The 15180-nt window shown below is 53.8% G+C and overlaps 1 protein-coding gene across 17 annotated transcripts in view; it reads right to left on the bottom strand.

Moving 5' to 3' along the window:
* The window catches only part of TCF3 (transcription factor 3), a 79848-nt gene extending 64956 nt beyond the window's left edge, over window positions 1–14892 (bottom strand). For 8 of the 17 annotated variants that reach the window (XM_038163694.1, XM_038163697.1, XM_038163699.1 and 5 more), the window contains exons 1-3: window positions 14600–14891; window positions 12425–12526; window positions 5356–5428 (exon numbers count right to left, since the gene is read on the bottom strand). In XM_038163694.1, coding sequence (XP_038019622.1) covers window positions 5356–5428; window positions 12425–12499 — 148 coding nt within the window. In that variant the 5' untranslated portion in view covers window positions 12500–12526; window positions 14600–14891. Of the gene's footprint in view, window positions 1–5355; window positions 5429–12424; window positions 12527–14599 lie in introns of all 17 variants that reach the window. The other 9 variants (XM_038163705.1, XM_038163706.1, XM_038163704.1 and 6 more) reach the window with 4 other exon arrangements.
* Window positions 14893–15180: the final 288 nt, after the last annotated feature.

Below are 15180 nucleotides of genomic sequence, written 5' to 3'. Positions count from 1 at the left end.
CCAAGCCCTGGCCCTGGAGGGATCCAGGGGCAGCCCCAGCTGCTCTGGGCACCCTGTGCCAGGGCCTGCCCACCCTGCCAGGGAACAATTCCTGCCCAAATCCCATCCAGCCCTGCCCTCTGGCACTGGGAGCCATTCCCTGGGTGCTGTTCCTGCAGGCCTTGTCCCCAGTCCCTCTGCAGCTCTCCTGGAGCCCCTTCAGGCCCTGCCAGGGGCTCTGAGCTCTCCCTGGAGCCTTCTCCTCTGCAGGTGAGCAGCCCCCACTCTCCTTTGATTTAAGTTGATAATGGCTAAACAATAACATTTACTTTGAAACAAATGGTGACACCAACAGCAAAGTGAATTTCCCTGCCTTGCCTTTTTCTGTTGTGGTGGCTTTGTGTTTGGTGTGTTTTGGTGACAGTTTGCACGGGCACGCCACAAAAACACGCAGCCTGGATCCCAAACTTGAACGGGAAGTGCCAGCTCTAAATATCAAGTCCCATATTGCACACCTCATGTCTGCCTTTCATCATCCATCAAAATAGCAAGCGGAGCCCAGCACTCCCACTTCAGCATAAGCAAAACATGTGGGAACTCGAGGCAGTTAGTAGGAAAACGTGATACAGCCTTGCTAATAAAAGCTCCTGCTTTCCTCACTATGGAAAACAGTTGCAAATGGGTTTCTGCAGCCTGGGACTCGACTGCTGACAGCACAGTGACAGAAGCGCTGTGCTTGGCTCTTCCCAGCCCTGCCTGCCGTGGTGTCCCAGCGAACCACCCAGCTCCAGGAGCAGAGGGGAGCCCAGCACCATCCTGCTGTACCAGACCCTGCCCATCCCACTCGGCGCTTCCCAACGCAGGGCTGCCTGCACACCCGAAATAATTAAACCTTCAAACAGCTCCCCCATAGCATCAATTAAAGAGACAACCCCAGCTTTCAGAGAATTTATGACTCTCGGTGCTGTTGCCACAGGTATCCAAGTTTGTGCGTTGTTTAAAGAGACTTTCAAAGGGGATCCGGGCTCGCCTCCCTCCAGGGAGAATCCATTTGCTTTGTTCACCAGACTATAACTTAAAATTTGTTACATGCACCGGCTTGTAAGTCTTTGAAAAACTCCCTGCTCCATCAGCTTCAAATGGATTTGATGAACTTCCCCCGATCAAAGCAATTCCCTCAAAGGAGCCTCAGCTCACAAGCAAGGATGCACCCAACGAATCTGGGGGGGGAATCACAGCATGGGCCAGGAGGGGACTCTCCCTCCCAAACCCACCTGAGAGCCCAAGCAAAGAGCCCAACCCACTTTGGCACAAAGCATGAAGAAAAAGGCATCAACGCTGAATTCGCTTATTTAAAAGGCGAGGAAAAGAAAAAAAAGATTAGCAGGGGTTTTTCTTGTTGAGAGCAGAATCATTTGTCAGGAGACCCCACGGCTCCCGTCCCACCAGGACCCAGTCCTGGCACCCCATAACATTTGGGATGGGAAGGGAGATGGTTGCACACCCTCCACACTACCCACAGGTGGAAGTGCTGCTCGTGTGCTGCTCCAGGAGATGTTTTACCTCACAAACAACCACATGCCTTGTTTAGCAGGGTTTATTTCCCTGCTCTGCAGGGCCCAAACCCCTTTGCTGGAGCAAAGGTGCAGCCGGCACGCACCAACCCTGCCGAAAACTCAGCAGCCACGAGGCCACAGCACAACTCTGCTGCCTCCAGCCACTCCCACTGCCTCGATGTCAATTAAAATGGTCATTTCCATGTGAAATTCAGCCCCAGTGGTTTCCTGCTTGAGGCAGGGCTCGATGAAGCACTGGGAGGGAGCTTGCTGCAGCTCAGATTAGTCATTTATGAACTATGATACGACGGGGGACACGCTTTGAGATGTTTTGCTACTGCAAGTAACAAACACATTTTGGGGAGGGGAAGGTGAACCCCTTTGAGGAGCAGGACAACAGGCATGGGCTGAGCACCCTGGCTAAAATAAAACCCCAGCAGAAAACAGCCCATGCTGGAAAACACTGGTTGCAGCTCCCAGCCCCAGGAAGACCAACTTCCCGCGGTGACCTATATGTGCTATAAATGCTGCAGCCACGGGCTGGGTGACGTCAGCTCCATCCTTGTGGCAATTGTTGGGTCTCTCCTTGCCAAGAAAAGGCAAAGCGGAGGTGCTGAATTGTCCGTGCGGCGGGGGAGCGAAACCAGTTCCTCCCCGGAGCATTTGAGGACAGAAATGAGGGAAACGGTGGCAGGGCTTAAAATAAAAGCAGGAGGCAAATGGGAAAGCAAAGGGATCTTGAAGCTGGAGGGTTTGCATGACCACTTTGAATTTTTCTGGCCTCAGGGAGAAAAAGGGGTTCCCTTGGTAAAGGGGCCACTAGGAGCTTGGCCAGGGCAGTTATTAGAAACATGGAATTCTTAAGGTTGGAAAAACTTTAGGATGTTCAAGTACAACTGTCAGCCCAGCACATGTTCACCACTAAAGCCTGTCCTCAAGTGCCACATCAACATCTGTTCTGAACGCTTCCAGGGATGGTGATTCCATCCCTGCTCTGGGCAGCCAATGGTTAACAACACTTCTGGTAAAGAAATTTTGAATTTAAAAAGGATTTGAATTTGGCACAATTTTGTCACTGGGATTGCCTGCTTCAAATGCTTCTGTTCCTTTATTTACCAGCTGGGCTTTGGAAGCAAAAATCTCATTTTGGCCAGGACAGATCAGTCAGTGCTTTGCTCCCTTCCCTCCTTCCCTCCTCACTTCCCTGGGGAGGAAAGAGCCTGGAGATAACAGCTCCTCTGCAGGGGAAAAGGAATAAAAGCTGCACACTGCCCCAGCACTTCCACAAGCAGATGGGAAGAGGGAGATCATGAATTCCCATGTCCAACCCAATTACACCAACCCAGGGACTGGCTCCCATCCTGGTGGAAGGATAAAACACCAATATTTCTTGGCACATGAGACAACATCAGTTTGTTATCTTGAGGTTACCACAACAAGCCCAAATAAAGAGATCCTGGCGCTGCGGTGCGCAGCACCAAGCTAAGACTCAGACAAATCAGTATTTGCTTCTCCTTTGCAGGCAGAGGGGAAATGCTGCACTGCCTTCACTGCTGGTCCAGGCCCCTGACTGAGAAGTGCTTGGAACACATGTGGCACATTAAAGAAGCCCAGGCCTTCCTGCATGGCAAGATTTAGAGTGATCACCTCCAGGTCCAGGTTATGGTGTGGCTGTGAGGCGCTCTGCTCCCCCTGCAAGTCCAGATCCCCAAATCCAAGGAGCATCTGCTCTCCACCCTCTGACCACATCAAGGTTAATGATGACTCCACTTCAAATCAAATTTGAGCTGTATGACTGCCTGTGTCTTGGGGGATGAACTACCTTGGGGGATGACCAAGGCCAGGTTGGAAGGGGCTTGGAGCAGCCTGGTTTAGTGGAAGGTGTCCTTGCCCCTGGCAGGAGGTGGAAAAAGATGAGCTTTAAGGTCCCTTCCAGCCCAAAGCCTTCCATGATTCTGCAATTCTAACTAGTACCTGACTGCATCTGTGAAAAAAGCTAAACCAACAAATGAACAATCTCTGAGAACAACCTCGTGCCATTTTCTAGGGCCTTGTTTAGACACCTTGGATCCTTCTAACAGGCAGGGCACAGCCTTCTGCATGGCACAACTCGCGGATGTCTTCCTGCAGTTATTCACCCACCAGCAAAAAGCCAAAGATGCAGGAACAGGAAGAAATCCCAAAGCTGACACTTAGATGAAACTCCAGTGAACTGAACTCCAGTGAGGCCAAGGATGGCTGACCAAGGGATAAATCTGCTGCTGGAGCAAAGCTCTTGCCCTACACCCAGCCCTGAGCTGCATTCCCAAGGCAGGATGCCCACAGCAGGATGAGGGAGCCTCTGCTGTGTCCGAGGCTGGGACAGCAGGGATTGTGCAACGTCCCTCAGTGCAGTTGTATAACATCAGTGCTCTGTTTTTATGAACTGCTCCCAGTCAGGCCCAGAGAGCAGCAGCCCAGAGGAAGGGTGGTGTCAACATTACCTTTCACTCACCCGAAAGAAAAGAAGGGGTGGGGGAGAATCAAAGATTTGGTGTCGTTTGGGCTGGAGGGGGGTCTGGCTGTGCCACAGGGCCCCGCTCCAAGCTCTGCTCCTGGCCAGCACCATGGAGCTGGCAGCCAAGACAGGCTCAGAGCAGGAAACGGGTTAATGGGAGCTCCTGCACTGCTCTACTCCCCACAGTGTGCAGCACGTCTTTTGTGGATTATTTTAACAGCAGAAGACACACAAGGAACACTCGCTGAAGAGAGATCAGCTTCCATCTGGGCTAACCCGAGAGTTTTCTCCCCTCCAATTTCCTCCAGCACCCACTCAACAGCTTCCCTCCCTGCCAAAGTGTTTGCTCAAAACCATCTTGATATGCAGCTAAACAGCTCAATTGGAGAGCATCACATTTGCCTGCTCCAGAAGGGCAGGAGCAGGGCAGGGCAAGGCAGGGCAGAGCTCCCACCCTGCTGCTGCAGGTTCCCCAGTTCCCCACTGGGGCATCAAAGCTGCTCTCCAGAAATCCCAGCCCACTCTCTGGGATGCTCACGGTGCCACACCACAGGCAGGAGTTCCCCTGCACAGCTGGAGCCAGCCCAGGGCAGGGAAGGTCGAGTTTTAACCATCCACAAAGTATTCAGCAAGAAGGGCAGATCAGCTGAACTTCCCTCATGCCAGGGGCTGTGTGAGCCCTGCACAGAGCAGCTCCCCTGGGCATTAAAACCCTGGCCCAGCACCGTCCAGGAATCCTCCCCGAGCCTCAAACCAAGCAGCACATTTTCAGCCTCCAACTGCAGCCACTTCTCCAGCCCACTCCTCCCCACTGCCCTGCTCCCAAAGCCCTTGGATGTTGGCATCCCTGGTCCCCTCTTGGCACCCTGGAGGGCTTTGCAAGATACCTTTGGGAATGCTGAGATCCCACCCAAGAGCAGTAAGCTGCTGGAGGGGCTGCATGGAGCAGACCCCCAGAGTGCACCAGGAATGAGTCACCACCACCTGTCTTCAGAGGGGAACAGCAAAAGTCTTCCAGGGCAGTGCAGACACATCTAAGCAGCTTAGGGAGCAGCCCTGTCTGCTCCCAGGCTCCTGGAGCAGTGGGACAACAACCTCCAGCTCAGGCAACAACATCTTAATGGGAGACGGCTCAGCAAGAGCAGCTTTGGCCACCCAGAGACACATGGAGCAACAAGGAAACCATCCAAAGAAACAGCAGCAGAAAAATACAAAAAAAAATCACAAAAATACAGAACCCCCTCCCCTATGGTGTCTCTGGAACCAAACACAAATTTATTGCAAGAAACATTCTGGTATAAAGGAAAAATAAGATGACAGTACCTGATCCTCCAAACTGAGTGCTCGCAAGGGTCGTGGGTCTGTTTTTTCCATTAGCCACTGGCAAGGGAAACATCTAGAAAAACAAGGAGATGAGAGAGAAGGGAAGAGAAAAGAGATTTCAGTATGTTGGTTTTACCGTGCTGCTGCAAAGAGGTCACACTGGGGGAGGGGGAAGGCAGCCCGTTATTGATGCAAAAACCTTTCCTTGTGTCCCCGCTCCACCGCTCAGGAGGGGCAGGAGGGAGGCACAGCCCTGCTCTCACACACCCCCCACGTGTACAACCCTGCTGCTGCAGGGGCAGCTGGAAACCAGCCGAGGAGCAGCCCTGCCGTGGGCCAAACCAACAGTTTCATCCCAAAATTGCCCACCCTGGCTACAGGTGAGCCCTGGGGAAAGGCCAACTCCATTGATAAAAAGCCAGCAGGATAATGACAGCAAAGCTGTTTTATCCCTCACTATCCCAGCTCCCACAGGAGCCTGGTCCCATCCCACAGCTCCAGCCACGTGCGGTGCCTGGGCAGGACAAGGGCTGCCTGTGGCTGGCTCATGGATGAGCCCCCAGCCTCGTGGAGCAGCTCCCACCCTTCTGCTTTGGGGGCTCCAGCAGCACCAGGACCTGACACAGCCCTGGGGCCTGGGGAGAGGAAGCTGCTCCAAGGGCAAATACAGTTACTCATGATTTAAAAAATTAATATATTTCACAGAATTGGTCGCTCTGGGGACTTGTTTGCTCTATCACTACAGTTTCATTATCACAACTGAGCCTCTCCTGCCAGGAGCTTCCTCAAAAACACACCTCGTCACCTAACCTGTATAAATATTTTTAATAAAAGTTGGGAGAGTTTCAGAGGCTGCTATTTAATAATTTACATGCACCTGCGTGCAGCAGAAAAGAAAACTAATTCTTCTGCACACAAATGGAGTTCCAGCCAATAAAACAACTGGTGGGAAAACGCTTAGTGAATTAACATTTTAATATCCTTTTTCTACTCAAGATACTTTCACCACCAAGTCATTTGAATTTTTATTATTTTTAGCTTTGTAATGTCTGAATAACTCAAAAGTTTAATGCTTTGAAGATTAAACAATGTAATGGCACAAGAGCCTACAGAAAGGCAGCGTTTCATGCCCTGACATAGCTGATGTCTGGCTGTGGTCAGAAACATTCCTTTGTACAGAACCGTCTGCCCAGCTTTGTTTTCACAAATGCTGGGGAGGAGAAAAAACCCAACAAAAAACAGTTAAATGTGGTAGAGATGCAAAGAGAGCAGTTAAGGAACCAACTGCCATTCATAAAGAGCACAAATTTGGGATCATATATATGCATGCGCAGGGTGTAGATGTTTTATACACGGATTTAAACAAAGGTGTAAACAGTGTTTAGTGTTCATCCCAGCTGCCTGCACACACCTGCCCTCACCTGCCTGCACATGGCCCCCTGGCCCCCTCAGATGTGCCCTGAGGCTGCTGCTCACCCCAGGGGCTCCCAAGGTGTTTGGGGTGGCCCAGCAGCCCCACCATCAGATGAGCTTTGTTTCCTCAGGAAGTTGGGCTAGAAAATAATAACAAACCCCAAAGATTGCAGCTCACCTTCCTCTGCACTACTGCAGGGCTTCCCTGCGTCCCCTCCCCCTTGCAGGGCAGGAGGGGGGCTCTGCAAACATCTCCAGTAGTGCTGAAAATGGAACTTAGGTGGCTTATCCCACCCTGCCTATGATCACTCCCTCTTCTCAAGGCAGGGAAGAAGATTGAGATCAAACTCCCTTTTTGCCTAGTGGCAGGTCTGCATGTGTGAGCAGGGGGGAAGGGATGCACCATGAACCGATGAGCAAAAAGCACACTCACACAAGAAAAACCAAAAAAAAACCCCAAAAAAACCCCAAAACAAACAAACAAAAACAAAACCCCAAAAACGGCACTGCTGGCTCTTTTCATGAGCTTTTCTGCTCAGCACTTGCTGAGGCTGAAAAATGCAAGGTTTGAGCAGCAAACATGAAGGGAGAAAAGGAACAGCCTTGTTCCATTGTGCACCCAGCACCTTCTGCTTCTGCAGAACAGGAGTGTCCCCTCAGGACAGCAATGCCCCGCACCCCCAAAACACGCCCACACAGTCCAGGGAACCCCTCCCCTCCTCCAACTGCTTAGAGAGAGATTTTGAGGCTGATGCAACACCTTCCTGCTCTCCCTCCCCAGGGGATTTAGGAGTCACGGACCCCTTCCTGCAGCAGGGCAAGTGGAGATACTAAAGCACAGAATCCTGGAATATCCTGAGCTGGGAGGGACCCTCAGGGATGATCAGCCCAGCCCCTGTCCCTGCACAGGCACCCCAACAACCCCAGCCTGAGCCCCCCTGGCAGCGCTGTCCAAACGCTCCTGGAGCTCTGGCAGCCTTGGGGCCGGGAGCATTCCCTGGGGAGCCTGGGCAGTGCCCAGCAGCCTCGGGGGGAAGAACCTTTCCCTGAGCTCCATGGCAAGCCCTGGCACAACCTCATGCTGTCAAGGAAGGGTGATGGGGAGCAGAGAACCCCAGGTTACCCCTCCACACCTATCACTTGCCAACCACAGGAGGCGTTTTAGGTTTTTTTCTTGCTCCCAGCCTCTTTTTCCACTGTGGTGTGGGCTGAAGCTGCCCCGAGGAGCCCGGCACAAGTCATACGTGAAGTGCCTTTGCTGGCGTGTGTTGCTCAGAGGCAAAGTTCATCCACCCACTGCAAATTTCCTTTCTGCTTTTAAATGCTGCTTTAAAAATAAACTGGGGGGAGGGAGGAGATGAACCGGAGCTGGCACCTACCAGGGGACCCAGGCATTGAGGGACCCAGGCATGAGCTCTCAAGAGTTGTAATTGGGTCATTAGTTGGCCTTTGTTAGATTTGAATAATGTAGATTTAAACGGTTATGTAAAATCCCCTATCTTAAGTTGCTGTATTTGGTTTTTCAAGTCCTATCTCCAGCCTCCCTGAGAGCTGACAACTTCTTCGTTCCCTCCTAGCTCAATTTCCACCCCTTCCAAAGAATTTATTCTCCCTTAATTTCTCCCTTGGTAAAAAAGGCAAATCCAGAGCATGAGAAGATCTAAATGCCTGCATCCACCCCTGAGGAGGTTATAGCCAAGAGACCCCACACTTCATACAGCAAACTCCTAAGAAAGGGAATTTGCCAGAAACGAGGAACATCAAGCAGCATGTCATTTATTGTGCACATCTAGAACTGCACTTCTTTTCAAATAAAGTCAGTGCTCATTCTCTCTCCTCTCCCACCTGATGAACTCCAGGCTGAACCAACCTCAGGCCTGAACTCTAAACCCAAAATCTATTTTGCAGCATGGAAAGCATCCAGCTGTTAATTTGGGGAGAAGAGAGAATTTGACTCAAAATACATGGCCAGCAGGACATTTTATACGTGTTCACTTAGGACACACCTTCCTGACTACAGTCCCAAATGCCCACTGTGTGTGTAGTCAAACTTTAAACTCCACAGCTGCTTCACTCTGAACAGAACTCCGAGTTTTACCATGGAAATGCAGGCGCTGGGCCTCGGCCGGAGCAGGGCACGGCTTCAGCATCCTCCAGCGGAGCAGCAAGAGCTGCTCCAGCCCTGCTTGCTGCCAACACTTTGGCTCCCACCCCCGGATCCAGGGCTGGAGCCGCGAGAGCCGCAGCGCAGCGGGAGCAGCCGCGGGTGCAGCGATGAGCGGCAGGTCCTGTGTGACTGCTCAAGCCCCTGCCCACCCTGCAGTGAGCCAGAAACCCCCTGTGCCAGGCAGCTCCCCGCAGCATATGGTTAATACTCTGCTAATAATCATGGCTGTTAACAGCACCTCACTCCTGCCAGAGCCCCCGGCTGGCACTGGCACGCAGTCGCTCCCAGCTCGGCTGGCGCTCGGTGGCACCAACACACCCAGGGCTGCTCTGCTCCCCCGTCCCCTGCCTGGGGTGTCCCTGTCCTCCAGAGCAGTGCAGCCCAACCAGGACACCTGTGTGGCACTTCCCACTGCACACCAGCGCTGGCACAGCTGAGACACTGCCTGGGATAACCAGCAACCACGAAAAGTCCTAGAATCTTGGAATACCCTGAGTCAGAAGGGACTCACAAAGATCATCCAGTGCAGCCCCTGTCCCTGCACAGCCACCCCAACAACCCCACCCTGAGCATCCCTGAGAGCTCCTGGAGCTCTGGTTGGGGCCGAGAACATTCCCTGGGGAGCCTGGGCAGTGCCCAGCAGCCTCGGGGGGAAGAACCTTTTCCTCATATCCAAGTCCTTATGGCTGAGCATCTCCCGACAGCAGAGGCCAAGGGCAGCTCCCCCATACACAGCCTGTGCCCATCAGGCTGAGCTGCAAAGCCTGGCAGCCACTGAAGCCCAGCCTAATCAATAGGCTGAGCTGCCCACTCGGGTCTATAGGCAGGATGATTTCTCGAAAGCTCCTCTCCAGAATTGGCAGCCCATCTGGGCCTGCTGCCAGGGAGCAGTGGTGAAGGCAAGCTTACAAATTACCTGCACTTCGGGGTAATTAGAAAAGGCAATTTATCTGGGGGTAGAGGCAAGTGTGCTGCCATGCACACCCCAAACCATCTCTGGGCCTTTCCTTTGACTCCTGCTCACTTACAGATTCCCTTGATTTTTGCCCTTTTTGGCAAATTACAGTGGCACAAATCTTTTGCTGAGTGCTTTGGAGTTAAATATCTACCCAATAGATTTATTTATTAAAGAGGGGATGAGTCTCTTCTTTCAGGACTGCAAGGCCAGTTTGCAGCATCTCACACAACCCTGTCATTTACTGACCCCAGGAACTCATGGCAGGCCATGCCACCTCCTTAGGGCCTTAAAGTTCCCTCCCTGCACAGCAAAACACATTGCAGGGCTGGACCACAGACTGCTGGGGCTGAACACATTTTCCCCAGAAAAAAAGGAATCAAAATACTGATCTGAAGCAAATGCTTCCAGCTGCTCTGAGTATCCCTACTTTTCCCTCCCCTCTACTCTCCTGGAGAGGATTACTGAACCAATGCTCCACTCCTGTTTATTCAAAGAAAAATATAAATACACTTGAAAGAGCGAGCTTTGTGGTCAAAAATCCTGTATCCCAAGGACACAGAGAGAGCAAACCATGGAGCACCTCTTCAACAGACCCATCTACTGCCTAGGGAGCTTTTCCATTTCAGCTCCTCATCCTTGAGGAGAGCTGTTAATATTCCCTTTATGCAAAGAGAGGAGAAGGGTGTGCGGAGATGAGGGTTTGTGAAACAGAGCTGGCTGCAGTCCAGGCTGCGCCGGAGCCCGTCGGCCAACGGATCCTGCGGGGAACGGCTTCGAGTCATTTGCTGGCAAATGACATTCGCAGGCCTGGTGCTGTGAGCACCTACCCCCAGCACCTCCACAGCAGCCTTGGAGGAGCACAGGATGAGTTCTGGTCCTTCCCAGAATTACACCAGTGGAAGAGCGTTGAATCCGACCCCAAATTCAATCTTTTTGGTGTGGATTCACCTCCAAGGATAGAAACATTTGTGGACAGGGACTAGGTCAAGAGTCCTCCCGGGAATACAGCTCTAGGCATGCAAATGAGGATGGTTGGTTAAATTGGAAAATAAGGTCTTGGGGGTTTTTTAAAGCTCTAAATGGTGAATGGGATTTGATTTTTTTCCAAGGAGGAGAAAAATCAAAGCAGGAGCTGCTGCAGCCCCCATCAGGGAGCAGATTCTGGGTTACTGACCCAAAGTGCAGTTGATGGAAAGCCCCAGGGCTCCTGCCAACCTGCAGGATCTCTGAGAGGGACAAATAACCACAGGAAGCCCTGAACAGATTCCTGGTTTTACAGGGATACCATCACTGTAGTCCCTGTACCCACTTTAAAACATCGTGCCAGAAAAGCCCATTACCAGCAATTCAACAGAACCAGCCTCCCAGCAGAAGTATGAAACTGGGCTTCTCCTGCAGGAGAATTGCTCCTGGGGGGCTGAGAGACACTCCCCTGCCCCCTCCAGCACGAAGCACTCACAGGACAGGTACAACCCTCAGCTGTAGAAAAAGGTTCATTTCCCAGGGCTGAACCTCAGTGTGCGGATGCAGAAAAGCAGACGAGCCTCAGCACACCCCCAGGTGCCACAGCCATGGGGACAGCAGGTGACCATAGCTCTGCCACCACTTTTCGTCCCTTCTCCTCCACGGGGCAGGAACATTAGCCCAGCAGGGCTGTGGGCTGGGTGACCCAGGCTGGGGTGACTCTCACGGCCATCCCGCTCCTGGAGCTGTTGTTTCTATCTCTGCAACACGTTCGCTTATCTCGACAGCAAGACACACGCTTGGAGTGCCATGAGGGTGCAGCACACAACAGAGGAACCCAACAGACAGTTATTTGCCTTTGAACACCAGCTCTGCCCTCCACGAGTCACCTGCCAAGGAGAGGCAGCACCGCTGGCAGTGCCACAGCGGGATGTGCCAGGGACTAACCCCACTCTGCTGCGACCGAAGGGACTTCTCCTCCCTCCGAGCTGTGCACACCCTTCATGGGGAACTCTTGGGTCCCGTTTCTTTGAAAATAAACAGCTCCTAAATGCAGCTCAAGGTTTCCAGGATACAGAAGAGCAGAGCATGGGGAGCACAAGTGTCCAACTCCTGCAAAAATAACGCGCTGGAGAGCTTGGACACGTTTCAAACTGTGACAAAATAACCTGTGGGAGCAAAAGTTTAATAGTCTAGATCTAGGGAGAGGAAAAAAGCTTGATTAATCAGCTACTGAAGTTACATCTCTGCATGGCTGCAGAAACAGTCACCCAGTGAGCATTTAAACAGAGAACACACAACTCTGTTAATTCCCCCAAAATTTCCCATCCAGAAAAGAAACCTCTCTGCCTTCCCTGCGAGGGAACAACACACGGTTGAGGGGAAGAGGGGGAGAGGAGGGGCAGAGGCTTTGCTTTAACTTGAAAATAAACAAGTTGCAGCACATGTGCACGCACACAAACACGGCACATCTGAAACCCATCATGTCCAATTTACAGGCTCACATTTCCTCCCCTGTGCAGCTCCCAGCCCCGGGGCTGCGCAGCCCCCCGGCCGCGCTCGCTCACCATACTGAAGTCCAGCAGGTCACTGAGCTCTTTGTCTGTCCCAACTGCAGCCATTCTCTGCTGCTGCTGATTCATATTCCCACAGACTCAACAGTGGCAGTCCTGGAGAAAGCGAGGGGGAGGGGAGAGAGATATTTTAATGACTACAGCAAACTACCCACCCCATTGATGAATATTTTAAAAAGACAGAGCGGAGGGGCAAGAAAAGAAAAAACCCCGAGCGTGTCGGCAGCGTCCAACTCTGGGGCCAGAGCACAGTCGGAGTCCTCACACAGCACCCAGCGGCAGGAACAAGCCTTCTATTGACCAGACACACTTGTATGTTAGTTTTTTGCTGCCAATTCCACTAGTTCAGGCCAATTCTGTTCCTGGCGTGTGGCGGATGAAGGGGGGAAAAGAAGGAAAAAAAAAGGGGGAAAAAAAAGAGTCAACTCATTTATCAAAGGGTTCAGGCAAGTTATCACTCAGGCGCTTGTCTGGCTCAGCTCGCCCCCTCGCCTTCCCCCACACTTGCTCCCCGCAGGAGGCTCTCTTGTCCTTGCCGAGTTTTGTTTAAAAAAAAAAAAAAAAAAAAAAAGAAAAAAAAAAGTCTGATGTTACAGCTCTTTCCTTCGGGTCGCCGAGCACCTGCAGCTGCTTTTTCAGGGGCTGTGTTTGGGGATGCCCAGCCAGGCCGTGCTCAGTGAGAACTGAACCTCTCCACTCCCAAAAGGGGCTGGAAACAAAAAATTTTGTTTTCGGAGTGTTTTTGCAAAAATAAAGCCCTCCAGGCAACCTTGCAAGATAGGTAAATATTATTCTTCCTAATTTTACAGATTATTTTTTTTCAAAAGGGAGATTGATCTTTTTGGCCAGCTTGCTATGATAGAAAAATATTTCTTTGGGAGGGAGGAAGAGAGGCCTGGGATGAGATAAAAGATTCCTTTTTTTTTTTTTTTTGCCTTTTTTTTTAGGAACTCATTCATGGTTACAAAGGGCAGCTGGCCAATAAATTTAACTCATTAATTGTAAGGTTAAAAAAAAGAAGGAAAAATAAAAGAAAAAAATAAAAGAAAACTCCACACGATCCAAAGTGCTTGTAGGCTCAGCCACTACATTTCAATGAAGTTTCATAAAAAAGGCTGAAATCAGCCCAGCGTGTAAAAAGCCTTCGCCACTATAAAAAACAGCCCGAGAATTTTTTTTTTTCTTATTTTCATTTTCTTTGAAAAGCCTTTTTCAAAGTGTCATCAGTGCATCTGGTGAGTGTTTTTAAAGCCATTTTCCCAACCTTCTGCCCCGGTGCCTCAAGTGGGGCTGCGGGACACGAGACCCCGGAGAACCCGTGGGAGGAGAGAGGGAGGAGGGTACATCTCTTCCCAGCCCCCCAAACCCTGCACCCCCGAAGCACCTGGGGACAACATGAACAAAACCTTTGGCCGCCCCAAAGCCAGGCTGGGAGGGTTATTTTTATTTATTCCACGCACACTTTCTGACCCCAAAGCAGCCCGCGGGGCCGGGGCGCCGGGCCAGGACCCCCTCCCAGATGTCTTCGCGCCCCCGGGGTCCCTCCCGAGCCCGGACAAAGGCTCGGCAGCCCCGGGACGGGAGCGGGCCGGGGATGAAGTCGTTCGCTGCCCCCCACCCGCGACCCCCGTGCCGTACGGAGGGGGGTCCCGGCCGGCAGCCCCCGCCCAGACCGGGGAGCGCAGGAGGGCGAAGCGGCCCCCGCCGAGGGGGGGAAGCCGAAGGTGCCGCCCCCGCGCCGGGTCCCGCGGTTCCCGCAGCCCCCGAGCCGGGAAGGGGCTCCGGGACCCCCGGGGTGGGGGGGCCGCGGCGGGCTGCGCCCGGCTGAAGTTCGCAGCAGGACCGAGCACCGGGCCCCCCGCCCCGGCGGGGACCGCGCACCCCCTCCCGGTGGCCCGCACGCCCCCCAGCCCGCCCCGCTGCTGCCGCCCCCCTTCCCCCGGCCCCGGCAAACTTTGCCGAGGGGACAATAGCGCCGAGCCCGTCCCGTCCCGCTCGGCGCCCGCAGCCCGAGCGCGGCGAGGCCCCGCCACACCGGCACCCGCAGCTCCGGCACCCCCGCGCCCGCTGCGCCGGGACCCTCGCTCCGCGCAGCCCCAGGGCGGCGCGGCCGGCTTGGCTGGGTTATTATTTTATGATTCCTACATTTTATTGTATTTTATTTTTTACCTGTTCCAGGCCCGGCGCGCCCGGGGCAGGGGAAGCGCATGAAGGGTGTCGGGGGTCGCGGCGGGGGCGGGGGCGGCCGCGGCGCCCAGGCCCGGGGGCGGCGGCGGCGCCTATTGTTCTCCGCCGCCGGCGGATACAATGTAGCGAAGCGGCGCGATCGCCCCGCACCGGGCGGCGCGTGCGCCCCGGCCCGCCCCGCGGCCCCGCCCCGCGCCGGGCCGGGCCCTAACGCTGCTGCTGCTGCTGCTGCCGCCGGGGCCGCCGCTGCCGCTCCGCCTCCCGCCGCTGTTCCGCCCGCCCGCCCCGCGGCCCCTGCATAGTTCCCCGTGCGGCGGCGGCAGCAGCGACGGCGACTCCCCCCCGCGCCCGCCTCCGCCGCCTCCCCCCCGCACGCCCTCACGAGTCGCGGCCGCACGCCCCGCCCCCGCCGTATCACTCCGCCGCCCGTACAAACAGCGGGGAGCCGGGGGGGGGGGGTGATGCCGCCACGCGCGGGCATCGCGGAAACGGCACGCGCGTGGCCGCGCCCGGAGCGGCTGAACGGGGCCGCGGCGGCGCAGCGGGGGCACCGCCGGGGCACC

Source organism: Motacilla alba, chromosome 28, assembly GCF_015832195.1.
Source record: "Motacilla alba alba isolate MOTALB_02 chromosome 28, Motacilla_alba_V1.0_pri, whole genome shotgun sequence".
Lineage (NCBI taxonomy): Eukaryota > Metazoa > Chordata > Aves > Passeriformes > Motacillidae > Motacilla > Motacilla alba.
This window is presented reverse-complemented; position numbering and strand designations above follow the sequence as displayed.